Here is a 25,119-nt window from a genome sequence, read left to right on the forward strand (position 1 = left end):
CAACAAAGATAAGGCAAGAAAGAGGAATGTTATGCAGGGAACAGGAAGCAAGTAGGAGTTCACTATCTGTCCTCAGGATTTAAAGCACCTTGGAGAACACTTCAGTTGCTTTTTCCCAACCTGCAGCAGTCTCAAGCAACACACATAAATTGAGAGAGCACTGGGGAATAAAAACCAGATCAAGACACTTTGAATGGGGGCACCTGAAAACATTTACAGCATTTTGAAAACTGAGTTTTAAGCACAGGTTTAAGTGTCTGTGGCAGAGGTAATCTCTGTGTATGCCAAGGGCACCTTCGAGAGCTCACATTAAAAAATAAACAAAACCAACAAAAAGCCACCACAGCTAAATCATAATTCCATTTAAGAACATGCTGCAAGAAATAGGCCTCCAGTATCCACAAACACCCTTTCGGTAGGACTCCTAAGCTTTTTTCCAAGGCACCTGCAGAGAACAAAGGCACACCTGCAGAAACAAAGGCAATTCCAAGTATTCAAGCACCCTAGATCTTTCCAAAACCAATGGATACAAGCTCATAAATTCTGAACATTCTACGCAAGAGCAGTTTACATGAAAAAACCCTGACTTGGCTACAGTTACTGAGGAAGTCAGTAGCCAGCTTGGGTCTCATGAGTCATAGCTGATTTCATTGCCACAAAATCCTTCCTGCTATACAACTGTCAAGCCTGAGGTATTCATAAAACAAGCTTTAGAGCAGTATCGCCTTGAAAAATACTGGTTTGGGTGTTTAAGGCAAATCACACAGGAAAGATTAAGTGTTTTTATATACTTTATAACCTTCAAGAGTACTCCATGTCAGAAAAAAAACCCAAAACCCAACATTGAATGAAAAAACTTTTGCTTGATCTCTCTCATTACTCCAAGTAGTGTTAATGGCATTTTGTCCTTTCCTTACTGAGGAAAGCCAGGGTGGTTCATAGCAGATACAACTCAAGTCTGCATATTACTATTATTAAAGTGTGCTTCTGCCACTGTTTTCAGTGCAGAACTAGAACTTGCCTAAACTGAGATTATTTTAAAATTTTGAAGGTTTTTTGTATTAAGAAAATCCCAAGCTAGGAACTGGGTCACAAGACATACAAAAGAGGACTACAGAAAATGAAAATTACAATTCCTTAGATCTCAGACATGAATGTCAGTAGCATAAATTCAATAGAGGCTGTCATCTAGCCTAACCTAAAACATGAAACCTGATATTCCCCCTTTGCTTCTCTTAGTGCAACTCAAAGCAAGTTAAGAGAACTTCTCATTCTTTTTTCTGAGTGGGTTTGAGTATGGCGTCAATCAGAAGTTACTTAATTGAAAATTGGGTAAACAAGTCCAAGTTTTGGTAATCAATCTTCAGGTTTTTTCTTTGAAAAACAGCCTACACATATATACCTTATATCAGAGTACGTAAAGCTATTAAAAAAGCAAATATTCAGCTTTTAAGAAACAAAAAAGAGCCTTATCAAGTAAAACTGACTTGCATATATTTCATTGATGCAAATGCTGTAACTCATGCCTGCAGAATTTTTTTTTTGCATGTAGCATGTATATAGGGACAAACCACCTGGCAATCATTTCTCTTCCACTTGGAATACAACTTGGTGCATTCTGCCCTTTGTTTCATCTGCTGAGGAAATACTGAAACACCACTCTGCAACTCTGATGCCTATCTGCAAGAATCTTCATGTTAATAGGCTTGTAAATATTTTTTAAGATAACAAACTTCACCAGTTTCAACTTAAATACCTCTTATAAAAGTAGACATGAAAAGTTATAGCCTGGAAAATGAGACAAGCCAGACTATAACTATTCATAAACAACTTTTCCAGCTCAAGAGAGCTGAACACACAGCTTTTCCCATGTTAACAGTGTCACTGTCCTACCATGCTAGGTACAATTTATCTACTGGCTTGCTTTTTATAATTCCCATGGCATTCAGGAAAAAGCATCCTTTTTGCACTGTTCTTCAACTTCCTGAAATTCTCCAGTTATAAGGTACCTGAACAAACTACCACTTCCTCCACAAAAAACCCAAATGTTCAGAGCAGTTACCACCAACTTACTGATTTGCTTATTTGTTTTCACAGATCATTCAATAAGTTCTGGACCTCGATGTATTCACTCAAATGCCAAAACCACCTCTATCCTCCCAAGTTTTCAACAGGAAATTCAAAAGATCACTCCAGGATAATTTGGTAGGACAAGAAAGGACAGAGGGGCACAAGCCTTGATCAGAATAAAATAAATTGCATCTGTAACATGGTACTACTTTCAAAACAGACAGATGTCCAAAAGAGCACTGTATTCATCCATAAGCAAGGAAAACTCACAACAGAAGGCAGCAAACTGGTCAAAGGGAGACATGTGCATGTGATAATTTAGGATGCAATGGAAAACACCAGTATCCTATGTTAAAAAAAGAGAAGGCACAAGATATGATGAGCTATAGAAATAAGATAAAGAGCACCTTAAAAATTAGTTAACTTGATGGAATAGAAAAATGGATAGCAATGCAATGTAGCAGGTAACAACATTAAATAAAGAAAACTAAAAAAATCACTCCATGTGAGTAAGCAGCATGTATCAAAGCAAGAAAATACATAGCAGTTACTAGGAACTGAGGCTAACACTGAAGTACATACTTGGACTATGAGAATAAAGGAAAAAAAGAACCTATTTGATACCAGAAAAAAAAAAAGTTATATGAACACATTGTACATGTACCTATGTTGAGGTGGTAACAAAACCCCAAAAATAAAAAGTTTACTTTAAGATATGTGCTGTATGACTGAAGGAATTAGCTCTAAAAGCACACACGAAAACTCTATTTCAACTCCCACGTAAAACCAGTTTGGAACTGGCAAAGGCTGCCATTGTTTAGCTAGAAAAAAGCAAATAAAAAATCAAGTTTGAAAAAGTGCACATCTTAAAATTATTTTTCGAAAGCACTTAATTAATGAGAGATCCAAACTGTGAAGAACTTGTCCCCTGCTTCCAAATTGTAAAATGGCTGAAAACATGCTAACTTTCAAAAAACTTTGAACAGAAAGGTAGTGAAAAGAAGTACGACTCACATAATTTTAAAGTTGCATTCTACATGGTGAATATTACTTCAAGTCATCAGTGGAAACATTCTATCAACTGAATCACAATATGTGTTTTACCAAATAATATTATGCATAGTTAGGATTTTATCAGACAAGACCAGTCAAAACATTGTCATTAGTGCCTTATTAAATACTAAAGAGCAGTATTGCTCAAGTTAGTGTATTTCTCTCCAGAGTCACTGAAAAGCTCATGGGTCAAGTTAAAGACAGAGAGATCACTTACCTACTGCCAGCATGGTCAACCAAATTTGATTTAGGGAAAACTGGCTTAAGTTATCGCAAAGTAGAGTTGGATGGTGAGAAAAAAGAGAAGCAGGGAATGAGGGCTATGGTCTAACACTTTAATTCTGTCACTCCTTCCTCATGCTTTCACATGCTCCAGCAAGGATTGTATCCATCACTGCAATTCTTCAGGCTAAACCTGTTATGGCATAGGCTCTTTGGAGGCTGCAGCCTCTGTTAAGACATATCCAGCGACTGCTGGGTTCTAAATAGGTTGCAGTGTGGTTGTCTGGTCCGGTATGATTCTCTGCACAGGTTACCAAAAATGCCTGCACAACATGCTCCTCCACAGGCTGCAGGGGATCTCACTCTGTGGCTGGAGCATCTCTTCCTGTCCAACCAGTTTTTCTCACACCTTTTCCTCACCCCTCTCTTTCTTACACACTGCTGAGCAGCATTTTTGCCATTTAACTCTGTTTACCTAGCGATGTAACACAGCGGTTGTGAGGCTCAGCTGTGAGCGCCTTGCACTGTGTCCACTGAAGCTGACCATGTTCTGTGCAGGACAACCAGGAGTCTCCTCATGGAGGCTGCATGGCAGACCCCAGCCCCACAACGTACACTCAGTGCAATCATAAAAGCTCATCAAGATCCTTCTGTCACTATGATTTATTTTTGAAGACACTTGGCTTTAGAACTACAAACATTGAAGTAATTAACTTTGCAAGGATTTTTTAAATATCAATATCTATTGTGGATCTAAGTCTCAGAAGGGAACCACTTAAGGAAAGCATTCATTACTTCATTACTTATAATACATTTTATTAATAATGTACTGAAGTCCCGAAAGACATTACAAGTTCTGATTTTCTATATAGGCAATATTTGCGCCCTGCTGCCCCCAAGAAAAGCCAAGTAGATCCACAAATCTGGCAAATTTAGGTCTACCAAGAGTCACAACACAACATTCCATTTTTCCATTCTTAGTTCTAAAATCCAGTCAAAACCTAATAGAAACACTGGACTGCAATGTCTTGCCTTTCCTTGTCATTATTCTTAAGCTGTAAGAACCCACTTTTTAGTTACATTGACTGGTTGTATTATTTTTACATTTATTTGTGCTGTATTTTTTTCCACGACAATACAGGAAAACCTTACTACAAACAAGCAAGTAAATAAGACAGTTCTGTGCCTATTGGAAGTGATAAACCTTTAGGGCCAAAATATGGGATATCTAACTTCTAGCTCATTAGCATATTAAAAAGAAAACTTTCTCATAATGGCATATTTGCTCATGTAGGAAAAAAAACTTACAAAGAAAACAGGCTTAAAATTATAAAGGCTATTAAATGTTTTTACATTATTTGCTCGTACCCAAATATTCCACTTCAGGCATTGAGTCAGGATATTTTCTTCTCAAAATGCCTTTGAACACTATTGATATTTAAAAATATTGATATTGATATTTAAAAATAAATAATGATCTTATCTTTTCAAAACCTAGCTAAAGTAGAGGCCAGTGAAAGCAGAAGCATGTAAGCAGAATTTAAAATTAGCTTGGTTTAATCCATTGCAAAGAAGCTCTCTCATGGGAGAGCTGTCCTTTTAAGTCTGGATCAAGTGTACATAGTATGTTACTTTAGCACTGAAACCACACTTAAAATTTGGAATTACAGATCTCAGGTGAAAACCTGGTCGATCTATCTTCCAAATAGATTCAGATGCAGAAAGTGATAATATAAAAACAATTTTCATAATTATTTGTGAGGAAACAATCTATCTTACAGGGCACTATCTTACACTAGATGATTTTTTAGATTATTATTTTATCAAATTATTTTTGTGTTAATGAAGTGGAATTAGGAGGTAGTCATGCTGTGTTGGTTTATATGTAAACATACCCCTGACACTGCTATTCTCAAGTGCCTACTGAAAAAACACTTAATAGCAAGATCTAGAGTATAACAAATGTGTACTTGGAATGTCAGCTAAAAATTAGTCAAAGACATTGAATGGTGCTGTTTTACTAGAAGAAAGAGGGCAAAGCTGAAATAGTTGTAAACCAGCATGTGCTTGCAAATGTCACCTTAAGTGATTTACTAGTGACTACAGATACATGTAAAAGTTCAGTGGATTAGTAAATTGGTATTAACAGATTTAGAGACACACAGAGAAAAATCAGGATATAACTAATGGGTCTGTCCTGTTTAAAATAGTCTGAAGAACTTCAAACTTGGTCTAACTCATAAGACTTACTTTTAGAGCTATCAGTTATGGAAATGGAAGCATACATATTACTGCTTTGGTGAGAACCAAGTCTAAGTGAATCCCCTACAGACAAATTCATATGATACCTCTCAGGTTTCTAGTTGGAACAAAATATTTGCATTACCTACCAACAACATGCATCAGCCAAGAAAAAAAAACTACAGAAAAACATCAAGCTAGAATTGATTACAAATCACCATGTTAAACTTCTTAGGAAGCACATAATATGCAGCAATAAACTAGAGTTATTAATCAGGAAGGAAGCAAAGCAATTTTGTATCAACTTTAGAGAATGCAGAAAACACTGTCTGAGCCACTTTTTTTAATGGTTAGTTTTATTGGACAGTCAAACATAGGAATCACACTCACACTGCTGCACTCCTAAGATAAGTATTTATATATTAATTTAGTTGTACCTCACACAGTATACTGCAGTGTGACACAGGAGACCCAGCACTTTCACATACCCAGTGTCAAGAGAACAATATGGATTTCACAAGTAAACCATAAGTGAATATCCAGAGAAGGTACTCCACCCTAACAGAAAAGCCATGCTTCACAGCACTGTATTGAGCTGACAATGTAGAACATTCTGGACCTAGATTCATGGTGACGGGAATGGAAATTCCTGTTCTAGGAATTTCAGTGGCATTCCAGCTAGAATAAAGGCCTGATGTACTTGCCAAAGCACCACACTAAGACTTAAGATTAGCTTGGTTTGAATCCAAACATAAGCAACTTAACACAGTGCAACTGTATAAGCATTTCTATAAATGCAGTATGAACATTATTAGCAACAGGACTTGTGCTAACTATGCAATTCCCAGCCCTGAGCTGATCTCATTAACTTGCTATGAAAACTGGCTCTATCAACTAGACCTTGGAACCAGGTGTCTCTAGTTATGATACAAAATTTAAGCATGAGATATCAAAAACCTTGAAACTACAGACACAGATGAAAAGCCATAGCCCCAGAACCATAAACAATTCCTTAATGGTCAAATATCAGTCAGTGAAAACATGCAACCTCCACAGCTGGGAAGGCTGGTTTTGCTCTTGGTAGCAGTGGCTACTTAAAACCCAAACACCTGAGCAACAGGGCAAGGAAGCCACAAGGCTGCAGCCTGGGAAAGGACCACCTCTCCAGCATCACAGTGCCCCGGTCATTTATTAAAAGATGCTTACAAAGGATCCTAATTTGGGTCTGTGTGTGTGTTTTGGCAAAAGATGTATGCTACAGTTCTATATCTGTCCTGTCATCCAACCTTCCCCATCCCTCACTGAAGAGTTCTCCAATTAGGTTACCTTCACCTCAGCAACTAGGACCATCAAGAACAAAGCTATCAGGCTAGAAATATGGTAGTGGCTAGATGGTACTGCATAGTTACAGATAATTTAGGATGTCAGATATAAGTGACTGCTTTGAATACAAAATTATAATGGTTACTGTGTAGTAACTTATAGCAATAATTAAAAATATGTAAGAACTAATTAAAAAGGACAAGGCATGTTGCTAATGAACGTCAGTCTAAAAGCTTTCATTCTAAAGTTCAAAATTGAACTGAATTGTCAGTCTAAACTCTGACATCACAGCTACCTCTAATTCTTTAATATATATTTGCATGTGTATACATACAGACATATATGTGCACACATACTTAGTTTTGAAAAAGCTGTAAAAGAACTTAAGAAATAGCAACACTTATCCTTAAAAGACAGCAACGTAAAAAGCTTTAAGAATATATTAGACACCAGTTACGGTACTACCTCAGTTAAGTACATGGACACCCAGGGTAGTAAATTCTGTTCCAACTAGTCCTCTTAACTAAGGAATGATAGGCTTCAGTTGAGAGGGAAAACACATCAAACAGATTTAATAAGTGGTGAAATTGGCCACACTATTTGACTGATTTCACTCTAACTAGAATTCAACATGAACATGGGAAAATAGCAACTAAAGTATATGTCTAAAGGAGGAGGCAAGAAGATTAACTGGGAGGAGAACGCACAAGCAGTCACCTATGACAAACTGTTTTCAATGCATGAATAGAAAACTCAGTTAATCTTCAGGAAGCATCTAAAAAAGAGATGGCCAGCTGTGGCTGCATATTAGCAGACAGAAAATATTCTGACTTTTTGACTTCATATTCTATGAATGCATACCCAAAAGTGAGGTCTAATATTGTAAAAAACCTCAACAGAGCTGTTGAAAACGTCATTAACAGCTATCACAAGACACACCAGATAATAAACAGCAAGTTGCCTAGGAGGACTGTTGAGCAACAGTACAACCCTGGAGGGGGTGACATATGAACCAAACATATTCCTGAACAAGAAAGCAACTATAAATCAATCTTACAAAAATGCATAGAAATTCAGATTGAGCAAGAATAAGGATTGCAAGTAGCATAGAAAAATTTGCTGAGCTATAAAATCATAGCTTCAATATCTAAACCACTGAATTTATTCAAGACTTGGTATACATCTGCAAGAAATACTCCACAGCATGAAACTGCTCCAATATACTGATCCACAGGCAAGTATTATGACCCTGAAGTGTATGTCAAATAATGAACAGTGTTAGAATTTAATTATCTTAATTAAAGAAGTCATGTTGTGGAACTGTCTTCTCTCTGATAACAAAACGACAAATACTGCTGGATTACAGCCTTAGTTTCAAGAGTGTGGTAACACATGATTACATTCAAATACTAAAAACTAATTCTTCAGCAATATTAAGTAAGGGTAAGATATTTGGTTAATGTACATTGTAGATTTTTTTTACATCTTAATCATTTTAGAACCTGCATCATGGTACAAAGAACAGCCTCACTGAGCTGATCTGGATGTGTATTTTTCCATTTCTGACTTAATTTCTTCAATACACACTTCAGAAGAACTTATCCATTTCTCCACCATGCCAAATAATTCTTTTTTGCTTGACCAAGATATTAGCACTTTATGGAAGTTCAATATATACACACATTTTCATTTCACATCAACCCATCAATGGCTGGTTCAGATAACTCAGAGGCATACACATATTTGTACAAAGGATGTGAATGCCAAAGCTAATTATCCAGAAAAACCCTGTATTTCAAGGAACTTCCACATGCCACACCAGCAGCAGCCCAGTGTCATTATCTCCTATGCACTTACCCCCTTTCCCTTCCTCCCTATCCTGTTGCTCTTTGGCATTTTCCTCTCCAGAACAAAATCACCTCAGGCCTTTCACATATGACTAAGTATTCCTAAATACATCTGCCTCTATTTAGAATGTCCATTTCCCATTTAGCCAAAATCTCCCACCAGTCTTGATTTAACTACTTGATTGAGACACACACCAAACCTAAATAGTACTAATTGCCACATGACCTAAATAAACCCTGACCTAGTTAGGGCTTACATATTATAAGTCTTAGTTTACTCAGGTCATTTTTTTAGTAGCAACTAAGGCTGAGAAGATACTTTATCAAATTACAAAAAATTAATTATTCAATTAAATGCCCATCATGTCATGCTACACCAGATTGTTTTCCAGCCTCAGAGAGTTGGAAACAATATTTATCCAAGCAATCAGCAATTACTACAAATTTAGTGCTAGTGTTTCTGCCCAGGGCATGGTCTCATGGCTCAGCCTTTTTAATAAAAACTTTCACAAACTAACACCTACCAGTTCCCATTCAACTTAACCAGCAACAAACTCAAGCAAACCTAAGAGTAGATACCAACTTCAATTACAGCATTCTTTTATCATAAGCAGGTATCTTAGCAAGATCAAATTTTGACACAGTAGCTAGAAAAAAAAGTAAATCCAAACTTTATTTCCTCTATACCACTTCTATATAACACATCAACTGAGTCCAAAATACTGTTAGATTTTACATTGTAAAATGTAAACATTTCTTATACAGTGTAAAAAAACCACATCAATATATTGTTAATGTCAAGATGACTTTTTGAAAGTCTGCTTTGCAAGATATGATTCTTCATGCTACTAAGAACACTTCTCTAGCACTGACATCTCCTTCAATTAAAAAGACACATCTTTATTATGAAACTCAGAGATTTGTAGGGTTTGATGTTTCTGTGAAAAAAATTTGTAGGAAAGTTCTGCATGTGTTTTAATTGATAAGCACATGAAGCATTTTCTGTTAACCTGTCAATCTATTTTTAAAAATGTCAATTTGTACTTCGTCTCACCAGTGCCGAATTATGAATGGTGGTCAGTATTACTCTATAAATAAAACAGAAATACTACTAGAGTGAGGAAAGGTGGCTGTTCAACTAGCCATATCTTTAAAAAGTGGAATAAGATTTTTATTTTTAGTGGTTGATTACTGGATACAAACATGTCAGTCTCTCTTCAGACTACAAGGAAATGAGAAATTTAAAATTGCGATCTGCCAGTTTAGCTCTTTCATGTACAGGGTTCTTGTTCATTTTGTAAACTAAAAGTAACACATGTTTACATCTGTCCTAATTTATAAAATGAATATTTATGAAGTTCTTTACAATTTACTACTACTTAGAAAGGAAAAAAAGTTAAGACAATTCACTAAGCTGGCCCTTAGACAGACTTCCATTTTCTATCTTCTTGCTTTTCCTGAGCTCCAGATATTCATAACAGATACTCAACCCCCACGCCTTTTAGAAGTTCATTCTAAATCTAAATGGCTGGCTTGCAATTTTATATTAATATAAAATGTCATTACTGCCTTCATTAAGCAACTGTTCTTTCCAATTTCTGGAAGAAAAAAGCCCCAACAAACGTGTTTACTTGAAATTATCTCTGCTATGCAAACTGAATTTATTGCACAGTCCTAGTTCAGGCATTTCCACACAGCTATCTAATTGTCTCTTTACAACACAATAAAAAAAACAAAGTACTCCAAAAACCCCAAACTACAAACCAACAGCAAGTTTCCATAAAGGTTTTGATAAGCATATACATCACTGCATATAACCAAAGCCAAGGAAAACCACTGCATCACAGTTATTGCACCTGGTTGAAGCAACTAAAACCAAAAAGTTTTTCTACATAAATAATATACGCAGGAAAGAAGCGTATATCAATCACTGGATTAAAACAACATGGCAAATATAGATTCTATCAGCAGAAAAGCTGAAGTTTTAAGCTGGAACATAAGCTTCTGGAACTCTTCCTGTGCAGCTAGTCACCTCTAGGGACAAAAAATACAAAGTTCACACATAGCTGAGTTTAAGCACTCTTAAAATTTTACCAAGCATTACATTTCTCTAAACATTTTTTAATATCCTCTTTATACATCCATGCAGAAGAGCTACTCTGACCAGGCAAAACTCCCTAGAATTCATCAGATAAACACTTTGTTATTAAGAATTCTATAAAGAGATTCGAGAATCTATTAATATAAATTCCTACCACGATTAAATTAATGTTGGCCCTCTTAGATTGCCTGAAGTGGGGGCAGAGCATACCATTTTACTCTTGATTTATCATGCTGTGACTACATGAATTAGTGCAAGTCACTCTGTACAACAGTGGTGATGGCACCATAAGAACAGACACAACAACCAAAGCAAAGACAGCACAAGCTTATGGACCAGGCTGCCTGAAAGTTGGACTTCCAGATCTACAGGGCATTTTCTTTTGTTCTTTTAACAACAGACCCAAACCTTCCAACTCCACAACCATGCCCCAGGGACCCACATTTACACAACTGCCATGAACATCCATTCTAACCTTGTACACAGAATTCCCCACTGGAAGTCTGACTTCAAGAATGAATGAACTACAAAACTTTAAGATAAAGAAGGGTATTCTTAATGAAGACCAACTGGCACTGACTACCATCAACAGCACTAATTTAGTATGCACAGGCTAGATTAATATAACAAAGCTTAAGTTTGTTCATATATGAACTTTCTATAATATGCATAATTTCATCTCATCCACTGACCATACAGCAGAACTTTCATTTTCAGTTTCAGCCTCCAGCCTGTTATAAACCAATTAAACACCTTTGAGGTGTTTTGTCTTATGTGGATAAAAGCAAGTCACCTAGCATCATATACTGACTTTCATCATCCTTCCCCAAACTTAATTCATTTGGCCAGTTCTTTACTTGATGAAATCCAGTCAGCATACAATAAATAATCATCCTTTGTTCATCTATTCCAGAGAAATCAGCTGTTTTCAGTCACAGTAGTCTAACCAGATCCTGTATTTTTCATTCAATGACAGGTTACCGTCACATGGCCATACCTGTTCTGGATATATGACAATGTAATTCTGCACTTGAAGCACACAAAAAAGCTATGCTAATAAGCATAAATTTAACTAGTATTCTTTCATCAAATAAAGGGAAGAGATGAGTGTCTTACAAAATATTCCCGTAAAACTATCTATCAATCCCTACCCAGTAAAATACAAATGATACAACAAGAGCAGAAGCAACTGTGGGTTTCTGCATACAATATTCATGTCTCAATTAATACTACGACTTATAATTAGACTCGTCTTCATTGCTGAAGGTACAGTAATACTGCTCAGTGACAGCAAATTTCCAAATTTATGCTTATATGTTAACAAAATGTGGTCATTTTATAGTAACAGTAGAGTTAACAATGCACAAAAAATCATTACATTCCTCATCGGATTCAAACATGCTTACCTAATCCAAGTGCCTAAAAGAAAGCTTCATGAAAATCCAGCTACCCTTTCCTACAAGGGAACATTACAGTTATCAACACCATCTCATACTACAGAAAACTTAACTGAAATACAACAGGATAAGATAGAAGTACTTAATGCCTCTGACTCTGGATCAGCAAGATCAAGGGAAACTGAACTTACAGTATAGTGAAAGATTGTTGAAAAATATTAAAGATTAAGATATCAAGCACATCAAATCAGTGCAACTGAATTAAGCCAATAAGAAACCTGACATCCCCTCATTACCAAACTAATTACTAATCATTCAGTAAATAGTAAGTTCCACTGAAAGCAAAGGCAGTTTCCACACATTATCATTTCAACACTTATTTTATAAGCTATTAGTGTTTTCCAATGCATTTAAATACATGCTGGAAAGTTATAGTTACTGAAGACATTATGAGGATACAGAAGTAAAGATCAACTATGTGCCTCAAGAAGAATGCCTTAAACATTTATCTTTGAGCATAATCCATTTTCGATTGAAAACTTAAGTTTTAACATGAGTACAAAATACAATATTCAATTTGCTTCTAAACAATTACCAATGCTACAGAAGCAACAGAAGCATCAATGCTAAAACTCTGGCATTAAAGTACACTCTCTGAAAAACAAAGAGAGAATAATTACAAGACAGTTTCAAAAGTATATTTCTATATACTAGAGACATGAAATGATCCAATGGTATTCCTCAACTTCTAAACAATAACTTTAATTGCAGCTAGATATAACTAACTGGAACTTACTAGCTTTCAGGAATACCATCTACCAACTGAACTGTCAAATACCATTCACAAAGCACGAGCCTGAACAAAAATGGAACTAAAATACTCGATTAATCTTTAGAACTGTGGATGCTTTTAATTCTTTCTCCGTGTATTCAAGAAGTTCAAGAACTTAAAAACAGATGCATCAATTCAACTCCAAGTTACCAGATCTAACAAGTGCCAGACAGAAAAAAAAAAGGTACCTGTAAGAAGTTCCACTGTTACATACATCCTAGTCTGAAGACATGCTTGCCAGCTTGCTTCCCTTTTGTAAACTGCAATGTACCAAAACATTCCAGCAGAAATGGTGGTATCCCTATAAGCTCTCACTCTACCACCACAGCTGGAGATGTGCTGTACAGCATGCTTGCAGATGCCCTTTGGCTACATCCTTGCCAACACCTTCCTCTCCCTGCCTGGTTGGCATGCTAAGCTCTTGCCTCTTGATAGATTTTTGGAAGTTCTGATCATAGGCTCAACAGACTGCCATAGATAAACCTCAGTGAGAACCCATCCTGAAGAACTTCTAGAAGCACAAACAGTTCAAAAAAATAAAACATGTTACATGCACTGTTTAAATTTTTAGATGACTATAATACTTGCCAGACATCTAAATGTAAAAACCTCCTTTTCTTCACATGCTTTTCTCCAAAATACATTCGGTTGATGTAATCAATTCAGTCTTTTTTTTAAAACCAAGAGGTGTTAAATAAAATTCTCTTTGTAAGCTGTTTATCAGTAAGGAAGAATATTTCTTGTTCGTCATCCTTAATTCAACTTGAAAAAATTCCACATGTTTGGTGGAATAAGAACATACATGCTAAGATTTAACACCGCTACTTTAGTTATTTGTGTGCTATGTGAAAGTCCGGCTATTTTTACTCTAAATCATGTAACTGGACAGACTATTTACCGGTATTGCAAAAAGCTAACAGCATGCTTTTTGATAACTATTAGTCATAATGTGTATTGTAATTCTAAAAGCCAAAAAAGCAGATTTTTTTCTTTATCTTTAAGGCCAATTAATACTTTTGATTTTTCATGGAGTCATAAATGTTGGGAAAAAACTCTAATGTTATCAAGTCCAACCATCAACCCAGCATCACCACACTCACCACGCCATCAAGTGCTATATCCACACTTTTTTTGACACTTGCAAGGATAGTAACTCCACTGCTACCCTGGGCATCCTGTTTCAATGTTTTACAGCCCCTTCTCTGAAGCATTTTTACTGTGTAATCTAAACCTCCCCTGAGACAACCTGAGGGTATTTACTCTCATCTGTCCACTTTCTACCTGGAAGAAGAGACTGAAATACAACTTGCTAAAACCTCCTCTCAGATAGTTTAAGAGGACATAAGGTCCCCCCCTCAGCCTCTTCTTCTCCAGCCTAAGCAACCCCAGCCCTCTCAGCCACTCCTCATAACACTTATACTCATTTATATAGAGGCTCCTTATTCTTATCAGTCTATTCCAAAACTTCTTTTAGCATTTGATAAAAACAACAACACACTAACTTGTTCAGAGAAAGAAGAAGAACAGAGAAGAACATTTTCTTTTGGAAACCTACAGAGTTGTGTTCAGAAAGTCAAGAACCACATTCAAAGAACCACTACCTCTTTCTAGAGCAAAGACTGTGAAGGATGGTACCTCCTCTAGGAAGTTGGTTGGGGGTCTTAAATTGACCCATGGAAAAAAATTTGCACCCTTCAGAGGCAGACAGCCTATTCACCCACAAAACCCTCTAGTGTAAGAAGTGAAAAGTTGCTTGCCAAAGCCACAAACTAAAAGAGTTTGTTTTAGCATTAGGAATTCGTTGCCCTGCTCCACAGTGTTCCACTGATGCCACTGTCATAAACAGATGACCTTAAAGAATTTGCCATACCCATGCTTGCTTTCACCAGACACAAATATATAGCACCTCAAAACATGAATGATGTCAATAATAAAATTGTACTTACTGTAATCTCAGCCTTGCTCAGACAGATAGAGCCTCTGCAGCCGTACTCTGTTTCATCTTCAGACTTGTAATAACTGAGTGTGTTGCTTTTCAGAACTACCCATCGATCCTGCCACCCATGAATATAGTTGGTCCACTGTAAAAAAATTTTCCAGAGATCAGCCAACAATAAGACAGCAATAAAAGAACAATGGATGTTTTCTAGGCTTTTGAGTACCTGAATAAAAAGGTAACTTATTTTTACAAGCTCTTTTGAAACGACAACTTTTTTCTCCTCAGAGATCCTAGAATAATTTTACAATCTCCCAAAACAACCAAAAACCATTTGTTTTGAAGGGTCAATAAGACAAGAGATGTCTGGACTCCAACTGCACTGCCAAGGTCAGTCACAATAAAGGCAATAAACATCTGACACAAATTGAGGAAAACAGGGGAGGGGGAAAAAACCCCATTAATGACTAAGGTGAGTTTAGGCACCTGATTTAAAATCTGGAGCTAGGCTAAAAGACTTAAGTGGAACACGAAATAATTTATTTTATCTAAAATATGATATAAAGTTATCTTCATATAAATACAAACATGCCATTATCCCACAGCACCGTAAATAACTACTGTAGTGCCTAGGGGACTCAGTGCTTTATAATTTAATATTGCCCATAGATACTGCTTTAGGTTTTAATTCCATCTAAGAGGATACTTGATTATAGCAGACATCCAATTATGTTTTTGCTATTCAGAGTTTTCTAGGGACTCCACATCCACATACTGAATAAAACCAATATTCCAGGAACAAATTCTGGATTAATTCTAGAGACATCTAGTAAAAAATGACTGAAGGTTCTGATTACTATTCTTACATTTGCAACATTTTTTCTGACTGCACTTTGTAGAATCATATGAACTTCATAGAATCATCTGACACTGACAGAAAATCAGGACTATCCCATAATTCTGACAATACACTGATATTTATTAATCAGTCATGGTGCAAATGTCATACATTTGATAAAAACAGAAACAAAGGCATTGAAATCAATCTTATCATACAAGCATTTCTTTGATTTTGACAAATGTTCCTTCATTAAAAACTCTGGTTAACATTTAAGTCTATCCATCATTCATTATTTTGTAATCTAAAAGATGAGGGGGAAAAGTCAACTAACAGTCTCGTTGCCACTTCATACCACATACATTAGTTAACACATACTCCATAATTACACGTTAACTTTAGTAATAAGATGACGAGGTCTAAAGAAAACAATTACAGCTAAGAAATTCTTAACAATTTTCAAATGTAGGCAAGACCTTGATTTGCTCTTAAAATATAAAGCCCTTTTTCATCTCTTAATACATCTAATTGCTAAGGCAGCATTACTTAAAGAAAGCCTCAAGTGTGCTTGGTGCATGAAGTGGTAGCACAAGCAGTCAGAGGTGTATTATTTCCTGCCTTCCTCTTTTCCTATCTCTCATGTTCCCAACTCCTCCCAAGATCTGCAAGGCAGAGTCCAAAATTATCTTGGGGGGAAAAAAGCAAAGAAAAAGACCTTTCGTTCTCTGAAAAGTTAACAGAAATATACATAGCAGTGAATCTTGCATCTGCTGTTGCAATCAAAGCTTGCTGTTGCAATCCAAATGTTCCATCCTTTAAGTATATATGGGTAGGCACGAGGTTTTGACAAAAGACCAGTGTTTTTCCAAGCATCTAGATTCTCATGCTTCCTGAAAGCCTCTTCCACTGAAGTTCTTTCTTTGTATCCACCTTAAAATCATTAGCAGGAAATACAATGGAAAAAAGCCTAGAGTTGCAAAACATTTCAAAAGATCAGCAGGATACACTTTTAACAAGTTTCTCTTACCAAATTCCTCCATTACCTTCACAGTTTTTCTCTTTACTGAAGGCAAGAACTACTAAAACTACTACTCACACAGTGAACTGCAGCCTACTTCTATGATTTTAGAATTTAATTATACACAGTAAGATATTAAAAATAGGTATTTCCTTAGCAGAAAGTTCAGTATGCTACCATTCCATTTAAATTAGTTTACCTTAATAATTACTGAGGTATCAACTAACAAAAGGTAACCTTACCCCTCAATCATATTCATTGAGACAGGTTTCGTCATACTTGACTATTCAGATTAAATTTCGGGTTCTCATGGGAAAGACACTCTCTGCTACACTCAGTATAATCATCCAGAAAAGTAAAAAGTTTGCACATACCTCAGCTAGAATGTCAGAAGCTATGGCTTCACCTGCTACACCACTGAGAAAAGCACCTGGACTTTGTATTTAATTTGCTAACATAAAAATTAATTACATCCCACAAATTACTTCCCTTCTAACAATGGAAGCATCTTACCCAAGGAAAACTTTGCTGTGAAAAAAAGCAAACAAAACAGCAAAATTACACCAAACAAAAATCTCTTATTGTAACTAAACTATCTCACCTCCATCTCATCCTGTCCTTTCACCATCCACTATTAGATAAGATCTTACAAACGAGAGCAGAGATCCTTCTCTTCTACTAACCATTCCTCTTATCTCTGGGGTTAGAAACATTTCCAGCCTCTGGAAGGAGTTCACAAAGTCCCTCACAACAGTGTGAACTCAGTTATGGCTGTTTTCTACGCATTCAGGGCAGTGTAAGATCTCTGTATCCCGCGCCTCCTACGATGGCTCGTGCCTAGCCTTATTGCGTAGGACAAGAAAAAAAATTCAAAACATAGTGCTTTAATCTTACAGATATTTCAGCGTTATTCTGAATATACCTTCTGTAATAAAAAAAAAAAAATAAAATATCCGTATGAAACTAAGTAATTCAATATTCTAAAGTACTTCTGAAAATAAATTTTTCCAGTATAAACCAACACATGCTCGGAAGCTACCTTATTTCCAGCGATAAAAGAGAAAATAACTACGGTTATTTTTAAAAGGGGAAATAAGCCGTATAGCCATTTTCCTTTTCCTCTCCTCCCGTTATCTCTAGTCGCAGGAGTATTTCAATGCCCTGTTTTGATACTTGCACTCAAAGCCGTGCCTGCTCCCGAGGAAACACGACTGGCTGCGGGCACCTCCGGGAGCTCCCGGGTAGCCGCGACACTCAGGCCCGGCGCCGCTCCGGCCGGAGCCCGAGGCGCGGGGGAGACGCCCTCCCTGCGCGGCTGCCGAAGCCCCGCACCGTGCGGCCGGCGGGCTCGGGGGGCGGCGGGGACCGCGACTCTGCTCGAAGAAAGGCTCCCCCCGGCCGCAGGGGGCGGCGGGGCTGAGGGAGGGGGCGCCCGGCGCCACCGCGGCTCTGCCTGGCAGCGGCTCCGCCGTCAGGTGGCGGTGCCCCGGCCGTGCCAGCGCCGCCCGCGGAGCCGCCCGGCCCCCCCGCCACCGGGCCCCTCGGCCCGAGCCCCCGGAGCGGTCGGGCCTGACAGCGAGGAAGACGGGGGACGGCAGGGCGCAGGAATGGGGTAGAGGCGGCTTACCTTGCTGAGCACCCCGCAGAGCTCAACAGGCAGTCCGAGCTCGGTCTCGGGGTCCTCCTCAGAGCCGGAGGAATTCCAGCTCTGGTTGTCCGACATGGAGACCGGAGCCGCAGCCACCGCCGAGCTGGGAAAGAGCCGGAGCGGCCCCCGCCCACAGCAGCCTTCTTCTGCCGAAGGGACCGGAGCGCCGGGCTCTACTCAAGCGGGTGCCGCCACCGAGCGCCGCCCGCCCCTGCCAGCGACCGGCCGGCAACTAGGCTCGCAGCCCCGGGATCCCCTCGCCGCGGCCCCTCAGACCCCGCCCGCGGCCAGAGCCACAACACTGGGACAGCGAGGGGAGGAGGGGCGAGCGCGCGTCCGCCTGCTGGGCACCCGCTCAGCGCGCTCCCGCCGCCGCCGCCATCTTAGGTGAGGCGGGCGCTCATCGACGAGCATTCCACCCCGTCACGGCGCACCGCGGGAGTTGTAGTCCTGCCCTGCGCGGCCGTGAGTCCGAGCGCCATTGCCCCTCCCTCGTGCCGCAGGACGTGCTGGGAGATGTAGTCTCACTCCGACGGAGTGCGGCCGACATCTTGGTTTCGCCGTTCCGCGGCCGGCGGTATCGCCTCAGTGCCCCCAGGGGAGGGGAGCTCCGCTATCAAGGGCGACGGTACTGCCCGGGGCGATGTTTGCTTTGTCTTTTGTGCAGAGGTATTCGTTTTATCTTTAGCGAGGCGAAGGGTCTCTCCGGCTCTGCTCGCTTTCTAGGGCGAGGAGATGTAGCCTCTCTTGCTCGCCTCAAACCGGCGGGACTCGGAGGACAGTTGAGGGGGTTGAGCGCCAGATTTTCCCCTAATCAAATATGGTGGAGGCGGCGGGAAGGGGCGGGAGATGGTGCCGGCTCCGGGTGGAACGAGAGGGAAGGGCGAGCCGTTCGGACCCGTCCGGGCTTTGCCTCCCCGGCGGCGCGCAAGGCGTGGGGTGGGCAGAGCCGAGCAGAGCTGACAGTGACGGGTCAGCGCTCCGCTTCGGCTGCCAGCTTCTACGCGTGTCCTGTCTTCCGTTTATTGAGCTGCTTTCGTAGTTTAGGGAAAGAAACGGTGATTTTTTTTTTCCCTCCGACTTAGTCTGTACTATGTGTTTTCGTCAATAGTTATGGGTGGAGATGTATTTGCAGGATGGGAAAAAAAACCCACCCTGTTGTACCTGTCACTTCGTGGTTTATGAACAGCGAATATAGTGGTTTGGGAAAGACATAAGGTTTGTACTAACTCATGTCCTTTCTCCTGATTTCTTGGGCGGGGGAAAAGTGTGTTAAAGAATGTTGGTTGAGGAAATTTCGGGTTGGGAAGATACACTTCTGTTTCTGTTGTAAGAGCAGTGCTGCACAATTCTGTTTTCTCTGTCTTCTTCCTTATCACATATCATTGTGTAATTTTCCCATTAGGCTGTTTGAAAGCTTCCGTTGAGGGTTTATTATTTTTTTAAAAGAACATTGACACATCTACTTATATGCATTCTCTATATATAGCAGTTAAAAGTTAAATAATATTTATACTGCTCAAAGTCTCAGATATAAAGATATTTACAATGAAGGCAGAACTGAGGATAATTCAAAAGGCAGCATAATTGTCCTAAATTATTAGAAATAAAAAAAAAAATAGTCATAGACATCTTAATATTTGCGTAATCGTTGCAATGTACAGGAAAGAAAACTTTTACAGAAGTCTACTGTGAGTGCTACTTTAGACAATTTGCCAAAACCCAATGTTTTTTTATTCACTACGTGTTTGGGAAGAAAACAAGTGCATTTTTTTCTCCTTAGCCTTAGTTTTAATGTATTGTATTTGTCAAGCAGGCCTTGTAAGTATTGATATGTATGAGAATAGTTTATATGTTGTTGAACAATAGCAATATGTTGTTGAAGTTAATTGGCATTACTTGTAAAGCCAGTTGTGTTTTCCCAGTTAAATTCTGAATGAACTTCTTTTCAGGAGTAGGAGCTGAAGAAACATGTCTGAGCAAGTCCTTTTAGTAGTGGCAGTAGCATGTACACAGACATTTCCTGTCATGCTTTTTCTATTCACTTAGTTACAAATGAAGCTTGATTTTTCTGTTCTTCCTCCAGAACATTGAATCAATCAAGTGTTACATACTAAAAATGCATCAGGTAGATATTTTTTCAGGCCATTCGACAAACATACCCATCCTTTATAGAGACAGTATTTGTTTCGTTTATGAATTGTAGCTAGCATTTTACAAACTTTAATGAAAACATATTGAATGCTTAAAGGTTTGCATTTTCAGCTTTTCATATAATGCATTAGTTGTGCTAGGTAATAGATTTTTGTTAACATCTGCCACATGCTCCTAATGTATCTTGTTTTACAACACAGTGTCACCAGTTTATGTTCTTCCAAAAGCTGTATTGCAATTGTGAATACCTTATGTAAATTACCCTTTCTTTCCAATGTTCTGACCGTTTTTTAGAAGCATAACATACTGTCTGTCACTCTTAATGAGATAAGGCCATACCCTTTTCAGCAACCATGGGGTGCAGTGGGAGTAGATTTGTAAAGGACAGGTTTAGTGCTGAGGACTTGAAATTCTTACACATGTTTTGAGAGGTGTTTTTTTCAGACTACAGTAGTTTGATCCCTTGGAGGGCATTACATTAAAAATTGTGGTTTAGCAGGTGTGCTCTGGAAGAGCAATCTTCCAGTTATGTATTGTTTTAAAAGAATCAGGCTTGCCTGTGCCAAGACCAATCTAGGATATAAACCAAAGCATAGGAAATGTAGAAAATCATACTGGTATTCAGATGCACTTGCTCCTCTTTAGCTCCTTCTATACCTTTTCTCCTGAACTGTTATTTTGTCATTCATTGCTGTGTTTGTTCTTTCATAGCAAGTGTCGCTGTACTCCGTCTGTACCCCTTCTAGAGTCTTAGGGATTGCAAGAAGTTTGCAAATTACTGTTTTAAGTGGGAATAGTCCTCACCTTTTTTAGAACAGTGTAACAGATAGTGTTCTGTATCAATGTTGTGTATACTACTTGTAGTACAAAAATTGGGAGTGTTGTGTTTTGCTGCTTGGAATGTCAGTCATAATAAGCACTGTCAAGTGGGTAACTTTATGAATACCTTTATTTTTTTTCTTCTCCCTTTTTATGTATCTTTTTTCCACTCCCATACCTTCTATTTTAGGGTGTTAATTTTATGTTTTTAAGACAGAATCTTCACCACTTTCTTGTGTGTTCATGCTTACCATTCTGCTTGTTCTGAAATTTAAGATTGTTTTTCTTAGGAGGATCCTTAAAGGAGCTTTGTTATGCCACAGCATATTGCCTAATAGCATAGGCTCAGAAATATTAATGATTCAGACACTTTATTCTAAAACAGCTTTGCTCTCTGTGAATCACTGTATTAGGCTTTTATTTCCAAGTTAAAAAAAACCAAAAAAAAAAAAAGTATGTGAGTCTGTTGGCACTAAATATGTCCGTAGAAGCCAGGTTGCAGATAACTACACTACCTCTGGTGTAGCTTTTACTGATGAGTGTTCAGTTCCTTCATTATTTTCTTTATGGATTAAACTACTAAAGCCTTTGTTTTCAGTAATCTAGAAGTGCAAGGAAAACTTAGTTAAAGACTTGAGATAAATCTTTGAGTTGAAAAGGTCATTTAAAATACTGAATAGAGGCAGAAGATACCATGGTTCTTTACTCTTCAAATAAACTTAAATGTTCTAAAGACATGAGTATTTTTTGACAGAGAAACTGAAAAGTTTCTTTTGACAGAGAAACTGAAAGCAGAATTTAGAACAGAATTGCTTTGTGTCTTGCCTACAGAAAATTGATAGGGGGTGAGTATTCCACTTGTTTTACTTGAGTCACTCTTCACATAAGCAAGGAAATATTCAGACAGTTTGGTGAATGGCATAAAATATTTTGACATTTATTTTGAACATTGTCAGAAGCAGTGTCTATTAACTGTTTACTTTAAGTATGAATTATTTAATATTTAAAAAGATGGATTTGCCTGTAATTTGTTACATCTAAAAGTCAGTGAGTATACAGAACCTTGTTTTTTCAGGGTTAATTCCAGGCGCTTGTATGGGATTTATGTTTTTGTAAAATGCTGAGTCACCTGCTACTTTAAAAGTTCTCTCATTTCATATGTGTCAGCTTGAGAACTTGGAATTTTCACTTCCATGAATTTGGCCCAGTTTTCTCTTCAGTATTAATTTATCATGTGGTCTGGCTTATTACATTTGTAAAGATACTACATCTTTATTGCAAGATTCTTTTTTCTAAAGAACTTGTTTGTTTTATATTTTGAGAGCGAGAGAATAGTGAAACGGTAGTTTTGAACAGACTAGCTGGGAATCTCTGTGGTTAACACCATGTATGTTAAATGTATATGTATTAAATGACAACATTCTTGTGTAGTTCCTTCTGCCAGGTCTTTTCTTGTAAATCATTACAGGATTAGAACTGACAGGAATCTTTTCAGGAAGCCAAGCCTCTAGTAAAAATCAAACCCCCTGTGGCTATTAGGGTTCGAGCAGATAGTTAGAAGGACAGTCTGATATGCTTTCTTGAACGTGCCTTTAAATAAGGAATCTCTGAAATATATTAATTGAGAGAAAATAGGAAGTTTATTGGGCTCTTGCTACAGTAAATGATGTATCAGATTTTGATGCAATGTTATTGGCAGTTTTTATGAGTTTTACAGAAATTAAGAAAAATATTTAATTAAGATGCTTGTTTTAGGCATCCTGAGGATAATAATTAAAAGATAATTTGGGAAAGAGTCTCTAATATTTGTGTTGCTATTTGCAACATTTATTCAATTCTTTTTGCATACCATGGAGACTTACTTAGGATAATTAGGGTGCAAAAGACAGTCCTTTACGTCTGTGCTATATGTTTTGATTCCTTTGTTGAGTTTTTGAGCTCTGGGCTCAGTTGACAATTGTGTTTCTTAGTAACTTCTTTGCAGCTCACATTGTCATGAGAATATGCGATAGCAAAGATGTCTGAATTGATTTTATTTGAAAGGACAGGTACACAACTTACATGCATTGAACAATAACTCAGTATGCAAATAAATTACTTTTTTTAAGCTTTTCCATACTGGTGTCATTTTCCAGCCTTAATAGTTCTTCCCATGTTGTTAACATGGTCAACAAAAGATGAACTGTTAACATATTTTGAAAATGTTAATAATGTACATAATAGCACTACACCTATTGAACTGAATATTCTTATATACAAATATAAGAATATTATAAATGTATATTTTGCATTATTTTATTACATGGAAACTGTAATTTAAAGGCATTTAACTTTTCATACTGTATACAGAGTTTATGTTACTGGAATTGGAGGATTTTTAAGGAAGACAAGCTGGAAGAGTTTCACAGGATCAAATACAAGTAATTTCCTTTAGGTTTGTTCAATAAACTGCTAAAAAATGCTATCTTTGAATGAAGGTAAAGGCACTTGATTAATTAATTAAATTGTTTCTCTAATTTTATTGCTATTTCAATCTCTTGACACTTTCAAATACTATATAACCCTGTCTTAATAGTTTAGTTTAGTTTCTGTGCCTGATTCTAGACGAGCTTGATTACAGTTTAATTAGTGATCTTTTCCCACTTGTAGGCATGCCAGCTTACTCATGAAACTTTCTACACAGTAATGGTATTTTGTGGTGGTTCTCAATGTTTTTGCTTGTTTGTTGGTTTGCTTTACATTAACCGTTGACACTCACTGCCAAAGTATTTAAATTTAGAAATCCTTCCCTAGCAATTGGAAAGTTATCTCCTTCCCCTTACGTATGATTTTCCTGCTTCCCCTATTTCCCCAGTCACAGGAATAATAGGGGAGTATATTGCTAAAGACTGCCTTCACGGATTCCTCTGGTTTCACACACCACTTGCTCAGTATGATAGTGAGGGAGATGTCATCTTTTGTATTAGAGGAAGCAGCTTTGTCTTGCAACAGCTTCTTGAGGTAACAGCATGCCAAAAGTATGCCACTCTGTGGAGACTGTTTCATTAGATTCTAGTTCCTTACCCACTTTGGAATTTTTTTAGCAAAAAAATTATCACCAAGAGTTCAGTGTTTTCTCTATCTTAATTGACACAGTTATTACATTTCTACAATGACATATTGTTCATATTTTGCAGTTTAAAACTCTGCTGCTTCTCTGTTACATTTAAATTTTTCATTTTCACCTGTGGCAAATGAGCACTGGTTTTATCTGACAGTTCTGTATCGGTTGTCTTATTGTAGCCATTGTGATTAATTTCAGTATGTTAAATATTTTATGGATTTTTTTTTTCAGACCTGTTAATTTGAAACCAAGATAATGTTCTTGAAACCAAGATAAGGTTCTCTTCATATTAAGCAGCTGGAAATTGTATCACCTATTATTCATGTTTTCCTTTCTGTACATCTGTAAGCTCTGGTGGACAAATGGCATGTCCTCAGATACGTATTTTCTTCTTAATTTCTGCTAAGATTTTATTTGATATTTATACCTTTTCTCATCTGAATCTAGCAATATATTTTGTTCCACACAATAAGCTCGAAAGATAAAATACACCAGGTGATCACCATTTATGAGATTT

General features: G+C 37.8%; 2 protein-coding genes across 10 annotated transcripts in view; one reads left to right on the forward strand and one right to left on the reverse strand.

Moving 5' to 3' along the window:
- CERT1 (ceramide transporter 1) overlaps positions 1 to 18,644 on the reverse strand; it is an 82,395-nt gene extending 63,751 nt beyond the window's left edge. For both annotated transcript variants that reach the window (XM_054651819.2, XM_054651818.2), the window contains exons 1-2: positions 18,506 to 18,644; positions 15,033 to 15,167 (exon numbers count right to left, since the gene is read on the reverse strand). In XM_054651819.2, coding sequence (XP_054507794.1) covers positions 15,033 to 15,167; positions 18,506 to 18,601 — 231 coding nt within the window. In that variant the 5' untranslated portion in view covers positions 18,602 to 18,644. The remainder of the gene's footprint in view (positions 1 to 15,032; positions 15,168 to 18,505) is intronic.
- A 135-nt stretch (positions 18,645 to 18,779) lies between these two features.
- Positions 18,780 to 25,119, forward strand: part of POLK (DNA polymerase kappa) — a 35,021-nt gene continuing 28,681 nt past the window's right edge. The window contains exon 1 of one of the 8 annotated variants that reach the window (XM_077171201.1): positions 18,780 to 18,913. The gene's annotated coding sequence lies outside the window, so the exon portion shown is untranslated. Of the gene's footprint in view, positions 18,914 to 18,938; positions 19,196 to 19,422; positions 19,745 to 25,119 lie in introns of those variants that run through there. The other 7 variants (XM_054651809.2, XM_054651810.2, XM_054651811.2 and 4 more) reach the window with 7 other exon arrangements.

The sequence above is a fragment of the Agelaius phoeniceus genome, chromosome Z, assembly GCF_051311805.1.
Source record: "Agelaius phoeniceus isolate bAgePho1 chromosome Z, bAgePho1.hap1, whole genome shotgun sequence".
NCBI classification, from domain to species: domain Eukaryota; kingdom Metazoa; phylum Chordata; class Aves; order Passeriformes; family Icteridae; genus Agelaius; species Agelaius phoeniceus.